General features: G+C 36.1%; 1 protein-coding gene across 1 annotated transcript; it reads right to left on the bottom strand.

The window, feature by feature from the left end:
• Positions 1 to 328: 328 nt before the first annotated feature.
• On the bottom strand, positions 329 to 9,023 carry chrne (cholinergic receptor, nicotinic, epsilon). Its single transcript, XM_051678671.1, has 12 exons — positions 8,766 to 9,023; positions 7,976 to 8,109; positions 6,354 to 6,398; positions 5,926 to 6,035; positions 5,684 to 5,839; positions 5,445 to 5,548; positions 4,225 to 4,425; positions 3,960 to 4,074; positions 3,350 to 3,464; positions 3,019 to 3,226; positions 2,370 to 2,503; positions 329 to 2,241 (listed from the first exon to the last, which is right to left on the bottom strand). The coding sequence occupies exons 1-12, from the start codon at positions 8,842 to 8,844 to the stop codon at positions 2,074 to 2,076; spliced, it is 1,569 nt and encodes a 522-aa protein (XP_051534631.1). The 5' UTR covers positions 8,845 to 9,023; the 3' UTR covers positions 329 to 2,073.
• Positions 9,024 to 10,746: the final 1,723 nt, after the last annotated feature.

Consider the following 10,746-nt stretch of genomic DNA (forward strand, 5'->3'; position numbering starts at 1 on the left):
CACTCATGTTGGTGCAGCTATCATTATGAGGACTCTCCATAGACATAATCATTTTTATACTGTACAAACTATAGATTCTATCCCTTAACCCTAACCCTCACAAAAAACTTTCTGCATTTTTACATTTTCAGTAAAACATCGTTTAGTATTTTTTATTTATTTATTTATTTATTTATTTTTTTTAAGCGATTTGAATCATGGGGACACTAGAAATGTCCTCATAAACCACATTTATAGCATAATACCCTTGTAATTACCATTTTGTAACCTAAATAAAGTCCACATAAACCACTTAAACCTGCCCACACACACACACACACATGTTGGTGCAGCTATTATGAGGACTCCCCATAGACATAATGATTTTTATACTGTACAAACTATAGATTCTATCCCTTAACCCTACCCCTAAACCTAGCCCTCACACAAAAAAAAAAAAACTTTCTGCATTTTGTTTACATTTTCAAAAAAACAACATTTAGTATGTTTTTTTAAGCAATTTGAATTATGGGGACACTAGAAATGTCCTCATAAACCACATTTATAGCATAATACCCTTGCAATTACCAGTTTGTAACCTAAAAAAAGTCCTCGTAAACCACTTAAACCTGCCCACACACAAACATGCCAAAGAGCTAAGTGACTTTCAATGAGGCATTGTCATAGGACGCCATCATTAAAATGGTTTACTGAGTCTGGTGTGGAATAAATAAAGGCCGATATGAACCATAAGCATGGGGTTAGAGTGTGAAACACATTAAACTGGTATCAGAGCTAAAAAATGAATCAGATAGATCTTTATACCTAGGATATACCAGTTGTTTTATTCTCAGTGTCTTTAGTGTATACAAGAACAATTAGACCAGCACAGTGATACTAAGTGTTTAAATGGAGCTCTCACAAGCAGACATTACAAGTACTCATTTCTTGTGCGTTCGCCATACATCTTAAGACAGTGTGAACTATGAAAATTCATTTATTCACTGCAATTACGTCAAAATATTTATTAATGAGTTTCTAATAAGAAATAAACTTAATGCAAAGTCAAAATTAAAAAAGAAAAATTAAAGGAAAGAAAAAGTAGAGAAAGAAGAAATAAACAAGAGATCAAAATACAAATGATCATGCATCTACTCTATTTACGTAAGCCTACCACTAAGCTACCACTTCATAAAAAGTGACCTCATAAGTAAAAGAATCTATAAGTGACTAATGTAATATAAATTTTTAACAGTAACACGTAAACAGAGATGATGAAAAATATAATCAATAACCACCAGGTTTAGGGGTGGAGCCAAAGTGAACAGGAGGGCCACTGTTCTCAGTAACTTTTTGCTTGTGTCATCTAGGACAGCAGTGACACTGATAGTGGCGTGGATGCAGCATCATTTAAAATCAATAGTTTTCAGTCACAGATGCCATTGTAGAAATTCACTATTCACAGTCAGCCATGATTAATTTAATCCAAGTGTAAAAGTGTCTAATAACAGGCTGGTTACTAAGATTAAGCAAGTAGTATTTGACTGGTCATGTGAACTGGCAGCCCCTCTGAGGGGACCCTCTTCATGAAGAAAACAGCTTTTATAAGCTTACTGATACAACTGGATTCTTCATTTCATGTCAGTGCTCATAATTCTATATATATGTTTAAAAATTACAATTAATTTCTTTAGGAGTAAAACTTTTTAATGAGAAAAAGTGAGTGCATCTTTAAGTTGATATTTTAGGCTTATTTATCAAATAAGTATAATGTACATTTCTAAAGAAAACAAAATTTACCCTAGAGTATATATCTTTTAGAAAAATGAGTGCATTCATGACATGTATTATCAGAGTATAAAATTGTTAAGTTAATGCATGCATGGACACCCATAACCCCTAATATCAAATATAAGACAATATGATATATCAAGTCAAATGCTGTTTGAATCATGTTCAGCTGTTTCCAGCTAGTTCCAAGCTCTCCAGCAATTGCTGTCTTGACATTTATCTTATGAGACAGAAAAGAACTGTCTTTCTTGCTTGCTCCAATTCTCTACTGTATGTGTTGGACAGAGTCATCAGAGCTCTTCTCTACTCAGGAACATACTTTTTATTTTCCCAAGGAAATGGGTATTCGGGTGCCTGGTTATAGTGACCCATGAGGAAGATGGCCACTGTGCCAATGGAGAACAGCAAGATGGCTGCCCAGAAACAAACCTTATCAATCATCTTACCAATCAGCACCCAACTTTCCATCTCCTGAGGAACAAAGAAGAAAAAGAGGAACAACATGAAGGAGAGAGACAAGGTGTGGGTGGAAAATACTGCAAATAGAATATCTAAGTAAGTGTTCACTGGCTAGGACAATCCAGACTCCAAACACTTACAGATCCAATGTCATTCTGCTGCTTAGTAGATTCAGCAATGAAGTTACAGGCATCCACACACTCTTTTATCTCTGGTGCTGTCTTGGCCAGACTCTTGTAGAGGTTTGCCGTACTGCTGACATCAATTTCATCCACTAGAGGGAGACATACACATACATATACACAAACAACACGTAAACAAAATTAATCACCGAAAAACCAGTGATTAATCTGGAATCCAAGAGTTTACGTTACCATTCACGAACAGTTTAATGCAAACTAGCCTAGGAATATAAAAAGTATCCATTGTTATTTTATTATGACACTTTTTTGACAACCTGTATCAGTGTATTTCTGTATCAGTAGTTCCTACCCCTGTTCCTCTAGGCCCCCCAACACTGCATATTTTGTATATCTCCCCCATCTTACACACCCAATTCAGGTCTTGGAGTCTCCACTAATGAGCTGATGAGTTGAATCAGGTGTGTTTGATTAGGGAGATATCCAAAATGTGTAGTGTTGGGGGGCCTCCAGGAACAGGGTTGGGAACCTCTGATCTATATACCTTCACAATATGCATAGACTTTGCACTTACAGTTCATAATACTCACAATAATGTTAGGTATGCTTTAGAAAAGTGAGTTCTTGTGTTGTCTAGTGAGTGAGTTACCAATTGACCGCATGAGTCCGTGTCTCTCTCTCTGTTTATCGAACATCATCTCACTGCGTGGCTGTTTCAAAACATATTCCTCTGCCCTCTGCATCAGCCCAAATGAACTTCGCCTCCTCTCTCTCATTTCATACGCCCCACCTCCTGGCTCTCCCTCATCCAGAAATGAGGCCATGCCAAGGAAACGAGGCACCACCTCAAGGAAAATCTAATGGATGAGAGAGGAAAATGCAAAAGAAGGAGATATGCTATTGGAAGTTAGTTTCATTATAAATTAAAGAGCCATTTAGTGAGTAATAATTTATTTAGGGAAAAGTATACAGTAACACACATGTTTGATGGTTTGTGACATGTTGTGTGTACTGGGACTGCGGAGGGAGAAGTTGAGGACAATGATGCAGTTGGTGACGATCAGTGTGGTCATACACATGACGAAGATTAAATACCTAAAACAAGAGTAAGAAAGAGTGATATTAGACATAACACTCCCCCGTCTTTCATTGTTTGGAAACAGGTAGTTCTGCCCCAAACTCACACCATTGGCTGAGCCAATTTTATTGGAAAAAATGCACCACAAAAAGCACACATCAAGGAATAACAACTTAAATGTATCTGATTCTCACACAAAGCTACAGTTTAAAATCACTTATATAGTGCACAAGTCATGGTACACTTTTGTGATACTTTTATGCTGCTTTTTTTGTCTCTTTGTAGCTTGTCAGCCCCAGACCTCAATCACTTTCATTATATGGACAAGAGTGGCCAGGATGTTATTTTGTACTCCACAGATGAAAGAAAGTCAAATAAGTCTGGAACAACTCTTCTTTTTGTTTCTTTTTTTGGTGAACTGTTCTTTTTAAAAAGAAGAGAATATGATGTTTTCACCAATGCACAAATGAAAAAGCTGAATTGTCTATACAGTCTCACACATTGACACTCACTTGCCAATAAGAGGCACAGAAAGTGATGTTTCTGGAATCTTCTGTGCAATCAGGAAGAGAAACACAGTCTGAGCCAACAGTACAGAAATGGACACAGTCAACTTCTGTCCACCAGCTAAGAGAGATAGAAGACGGAAAGAAAGAGCAAGACAGAGCAAAGGACAAAGATAAATGACAGCCAGAGGGAGTACCAACAGTGTAAGGGAAACATTGAGAGATCTTAATAGTTTTAGGCATACATTTGCCTCCACATGCACACACAAACCTTTTGCAGGTAGAAAATAGGCCAAAACGACCAGAGAGGAGATGAGGGAGCAGGGCAGGATGATGTTGATGATATAGAAGAGTGGTTTCCTCTGGATAATGAGATTGAAATACACCTCTTGGTACTCCAGATCATCAGGTGAGTAACGCGAGTTCGTCAGCTTACGGGCGGGGCGGTGCTTGATTGCCCACTCCCCATTCTCTATGAGGCCATGTGATTGAGACATGTGACTGCATGGACTTTCCCTTTAGTATTAAATATGATGTGTAATATTAAATGCTTTTTAAAGGATTGTGTTTAAAGGAATATTTTGGGTTCAATACAAGTTAAGCTCAATTGACAGCATTTGTGGCGTAATGTTGATTACCACAAAAATTTATTTCGATTTGTCCCTCCTTTTTCTTAAAAAAAAAAAGTTGTAAGTGCCTCACTCAGTTCCAGTGAGGCACTTACAATGGAAGTGAATGGGGCCAATCCATAAATGTTAAAATACTCACTGTTTCAAAAGTATAGCCACAAGACATAAACAATATGCATGTTAGCATGATTTTAGATGACGTAATGCTGTAAACCCTAAAATGACCCTAAAAATGATTTAAACAACTTAACAGCTCAAATAATACGCAAGTTTTAAAAGAAGAATTCAGACATGTGCTTTTATAAAATTATCAGATTCACATTTCTGCTTTTAAACACTCCAAAAATTGGGCCCCATTCACTTGCACTGGAAGTGCCTCACTGTAACCTCGATTTTTGTTTTTTTTATTTATTTTTTTAAAGAAAAGGAAGGACGAGTCAATATTATGCCATACATGCTGTCAATTGAGCTTAAATTATACTGAACCCAGAATATTCCTTTAAGTACACTATAACTCAAGTTTCCCCCAGTTCTAGTACAGTGATTTGTTACTATGTTTTTGATTTATAGCTGATTATTTACTTTGATATATCCAGACCTAAAGTCTTTTAGAAGATGTGTTGCACTATGTTACTGACTTCGTATTCTTCCTGTTCTCATTCCTCTCTTTGGGTGGTAACTCCCCCTTCAATACCAGATTCAAAGAATTTTTGGACTTGGATTGAATAACAAATTTTGGAATGTGGACTAGGACTTTGTAATTAAATCAGCTAACCCCACTTCTAAACCCCACTACACTTGCTAAACCTACTAAGGTACAGTAAGTGTGAAAGATGAATAGTAAAGTGTGTGCGCATGGCACCTGTGAAGGCCTCAGGGTCAATGTCCACCCACTCAATGGGCTTTCCTGTCTCTGCATCTTCTGCCAACACCATATAAATTTCATTAGCACTGTATGTCTGAGACCTATAGATATACAAGCCAACAGAAATTGTAATTAGCACTAAATGATTTAGACCAATTGACAAAATCAAAAATAACACCAGAATACAACAATAACCAAAATCCCTGACACTAAAACAAATCTAACTCTGTGCCAACCTGAAGACTAGAGTGCAGTTCTGCCAGTCGAAAGGAAAGTAGGTGATTTCAATAGTACAGGTACTGCGGTAAATGGCAGGGGGAAGCCAGTACATGGAGCCATCACTGGAAATCAGTACATTAGCGTAGTAAGCCACATCAAATTTGCCATCGATGCTGTCAATAGCACAGGAGAGATATGTTTTGGCAACTTCTGAAGCAACAAATGGGAAATAATGCATAAGAATCCTTTACTAACTCACTTGTTTTCCAATACTATATCTGGTAGCCAGACAGTGTTGTATGGCACACGGAGCGTATCAATACCATGATACTCTGATGTATTCCATGCAAGACGATAATCTGACCATTGCTTAAAAAAAAATAAGGAACATGAAAAAGAGAAAACTGGAGAGGGAGAGAACACAATGTACAATGTAAAGTGCAGACAGACTAACTTACAGTAAGCACTGATTATATATACAGTATAAGTGAGCAAGAATAAGAGAGAGAGGAAATATGAGACATTTTTTTTAAATCTTGTATTAAATATATTGTGATGGACATCTTGAAATTAAGTATTTAGTTTAAAATGTTGCGCTATAAGAGAACTCGAGGCAGTAATTTCTTAATATCTTAGGAGGTTGCATAGGCTGCATATAAATGGAGGATGAATCCTTTGGCTACTCACAATTTCAATCCAAACATTTGTAGTGAGAGTCTCCTCTTTTTCATTCTGTTCAGGGAGGAGAAAGTTTACAAAAATGTAAATAGCTTTTAACTATTGTATTGTGCGAAGTCCCTATTAAATACATTGCTGAACTAAAATAACTAAATATATTATCAAATTGATTACCAAAATACTTTACACTGTAAACCTTAGTGCACACATTTCATAAATTAGTACCAGTAATTCAAAGTGGCCCCAAAAAGTATTTGGACACTCAAGCCACACTTAAAAATGTATTTGCATTATATCACAAAATATCAATCCAAGTGGCATTTATTTCAAAGAAATATAACACACACACACACACACACACACACACACACATTTATTGCAAAAACACACAGCAAAATATTTTTTTATATAGCACAAGTTTTTAAGGTTTCTCATTTTTAAATGAGATAAATTATGCAAATTTTACAAAGCATTTAGCAATCTAAATTTGAGATACTTTTCCAAAAAAATTGCAAAATGGCTCAGAAAAGTGAAGTTATTATGAGAAAATGTGTATCATTATTTGCAGGGTTAGGAGGGTTACTTCTGAAATGTATTCCACTACAGATTACAGAATACATGCTGTAAAATGTAATTTGTAACGTATTTCGTAAGATTACTCAAGGTCAGTAACATATTCTAAATACTTTGGATTACTTCTTCAGCACTGGTAGATTTTTTCACTTGTTTTTACTATTAAAAACTCTGCCAGTACAGTAAGACAAAATATACATGTTAAAAACACATTCTCTGAAAAACCTAAATATCTTATGCAGTGTAGTTTCTAAAACAAGATAAATTTAATTTATCTTGTTTTAAGGATTTTTAGATATTTTTACAGGAAAACAATACAAAGATTATTATCGAGAATATGATTTTTGCCCTAATATCAAAGGTCTTACTAGAAAAAAAGAAATTATGATCCAACGTGAATTTTCTTGATAAAAAAAAATATGATCATGCCTGGTAATGTGCATGTAAAATGGCTAGAAATAGCATTTTAGCTTAGCGTAAAGCTGACAATTTACACAAGGTTTATTTCTATTTCTTCTGCTCCAAACTTACTTCAAACTTACTTCTCTGTCTGCTCGTATTCATTTACTAAATATTAAATGAAACAAATGACAATAAAATGCAAAGTAATCTCTTCAGTAATCAAAATACTTTTTGAATGTTACTGTATTCTAAATACCAATGATTTATATTGTAACTCTAATGGAATACAGTTACTTATATTTAACTGTAATATAAGTAATAGTAACTTATTCCCGTTACATGTATTCCGTTACTCCCCAACCCTGAATATTTCTTTGCAAATACCAAAATATTGGTTTTATATTTTGAATCAAATGCAATGACATTCAGACATTTTTATGTGTGACTTCAGTGTCCACAAATGTCCAGATACTTTTGGGATCACTGTAAATGTGCATTCATATAAATCTCCTTCAAATTTAATAAAAGCTACCTTTAGAGGGTAGATCTAATGCATCAATTTACATGCTCATTTACTGGAATTAGGCTAGGGTTAGTTTAGTTAAACCCTTAAACGTAACATTGGTCAGTGTTTGCAGGGAGATAAGAGTACTCACCAAAGAGATGAGGTTGGTGAGGGTTAACTTGACCTGAACCTTCACTTTTTCTTCAGGGGTTCTTGCTGGTCGAATATTTTTATTGTAGTTCTTAAACTTATCTGTGATCAGCTGCAACTCTTCATTTCCACTGACTGCAAAAGTAAAATAATGCAAGATACAGATGAGCTTAAACAATACTTCACACTAGTGAATATTTGTCTTTACAAACCATAAATAATGAAACATAAAAAATTAAATCCTTGTAACATTAGATCATGAAAGACAGGCCCAAAGTTCTGTCACATCAATCACATGAACTCACACACTTATCCATTGGCTCTGATTAAGATTTCTTTAGAAGGTAAATCACTTCAGACAGTTGCTGAAATATTGGTTTATGCACTCATTTGTAGCAATAATAATAATAGTAGTAGTCATTTGTAGTCATCAGAACAACAAAGACATATAGTGGAAAGATTGAAAAGTCTCCAAGTCATAACTGAAACATATGTAAGCTATTTAAATTTACAGTACACTGACTCAGCACTATGAAACCCATACACTAACAGCCTATACTGGGGTAGCCCCTAAATAAAATTTGAATATGTATAACTGTTTAATACCAATATCAATATAAAAAACGGGAAAATATCAAATGGAAACATTTTTTAGAAGTATACATTTATATACACTAAATATACAATTGCTAATGAAAAGTGTGACAGACAAGAGTCAAGTGAGTTATCCTATTCTACACTCACTTGTAAAACGCCAATATTTTGAGGTACAGTACATAAAAAGCACGTACCTTGCAATACAGTGGCCACAAGCGCAAACACGACTATACAAGTCCGGCCGAACCAGGCTTTCATTGCCGTGGTTGGCATTTTTGGTCGCTAACTGCTCTCTTAAAAGCTGGTAACAAAGAGATAGACTCGTTATTTTCGAGAAGTCAGCCACCGCGGTGCTACAGCTGTCACTGCACGCGGCTCGAGTTACAGCGCTGGCCGCGCGCTCTCTTAAAGTCACATTCAGTGATCACACCAATATCGTTATGCCTCTAATACTTGACAGTGACGCAGATTATGTGGGTTACTTCTCTGCTTTTGCTGTAATCGACCACAGATACTATTAATAACCCCAAAATATTGTGACAGGAGCGTCCGGTTCAGGGGACAATCTCAACACTTCTTTTCCGATGCACGAGCACGTGAACATATTTTTGGCATGTCATGCATTTGTGCAAGTATAATGGGTTGATAACGATACTCATAACGGTTATTGATAGTGTTGTTTTCACTCAGGGAATTGTGTTTTAGCCTGAGGCAATGTTAACAGGTGTACAGGAGGCCAGCTTGGGGGCCACAGTAGTGTTGCAGCCACCCCTGCACATGAATATAAATAACCAGTATCTGTCTGGACAGTGTGCCCTGCTGTAGACTCTCCCTGGAACAAGGTAAATGCAGAGGATGTGGAGGGAAGGGTGTGTGTGAGTGACAGAGAACATTAAAGTTCCTTATTGTTCCCAGCAGATCAGGGGTTCAAAACAGTGTGTTATGGGGGACGCCTGAGCAGTGAGCTCATGTCCAAAACTGTCAGACTTATCAGGTTTAAAATTAAATGATGAGATCCAACACACACTATCATAACTACACTAGGCCAGTTAAAAAGTATGACCATACACCAAAGAGAAAATATGTTTTTATTTATTTATTTATTTATTGTTTTTTTTTTTTTTTTTAAAGAGGGAATGTGATGCCGTTTCATTGAAGAGCCTATATTGGCTGCAAGATGACAAAACAAAAACGGAGGAAAAGCAGGAGGGATTGGAGAGTTGAGATGTATTGTTCTCCATTGATTATGACAAAATCAAGTCAAATTCTCTGTGTACATTCTGTCTTAGTCATTACTTTGGCATGATGGTTGATGCATTGCATGACCAGTTGCTTGTCTGCTGGGCTTAAGCAACACGGTACATGAGCTTAAGTGTCACTGGATTGCACAGCTTGTTGGTGGGCTTACCGGAGCATGCATTCCTGACTTCTTCGTGTACTATTAATATAACCTGAAATTCAACCGTTACATGTGGGTAACTGGAAACTCCACATCCGGAGCATGTGAAGTGTCAGGGCCAGTGACTTCTTCATTGCTTATCTTTCTTTTCTTTTTTTCTGTGTTGTTGTGCCATATTCGTGATTGAAACTAAAAGTTAGTATTTTGTATTCATTGACATTCTGTTCTGCTGGGCTGTTTCTGTGACTCTTGGGTTATGATTGGTATTATTAGGTTTACCAGTCAAGTTTTAGTAGTCAGCTCATGCAGAGTAAAAAGTATTTTATTGGCTGACAACCAGGCAACCTCTTCCCAATGAACAGTGAATCCAGCAAAAATATGAATGGCTTGCACGCACAGCGTGAGTCTCGTCACACTTTTATAGTGTTTAGTCTCCCATTCAACTGATGAAAACACACTGCATGATCATGAGGAAGGATTACATCAAGATGTAGATTGGAATGCAGGTGTGTAAAATAAAATAAAATAGCCTGCTCCTCTCTCAATGTTGCTTGCGTGCTAGTGATTACATGATTACAATGATATAATATAAGAAATATTTAAGATTCCACACAATTTCGTGATCAGTAATCAAATAAATTAGTGACATTAACTGTGTTAACTCATTTTGTACAAAAGGACAGGTTTTCTTTCATTAAAGCACCTTCACAAGATGCTTTGTAAAATTCACATGCAGGATCATGATTATGTCATACTCATCGGGTTTTGCACACATT

This window comes from Myxocyprinus asiaticus, chromosome 3 (genome assembly GCF_019703515.2).
Source record: "Myxocyprinus asiaticus isolate MX2 ecotype Aquarium Trade chromosome 3, UBuf_Myxa_2, whole genome shotgun sequence".
NCBI classification, from domain to species: domain Eukaryota; kingdom Metazoa; phylum Chordata; class Actinopteri; order Cypriniformes; family Catostomidae; genus Myxocyprinus; species Myxocyprinus asiaticus.

Excerpts from the sequence above, each read along its gene's own strand:
- chrne (XM_051678671.1), bottom strand. The coding sequence starts at position 8,844 with ATGCCAACCACGGCAATGAAAGCCTGGTTCGGCCGGACTTGTATAGTC. Across the intron at positions 5,840-5,925 it reads GATATAGTATTGGAAAACAA|CATCGATGGCAAATTTGATG; the intron begins GTGAGTTAGTAA and ends TGCTATTGACAG. Across the intron at positions 2,242-2,369 it reads AGCAGAATGACATTGGATCT|GAGATGGAAAGTTGGGTGCT; the intron begins GTAAGTGTTTGG and ends TTTGTTCCTCAG.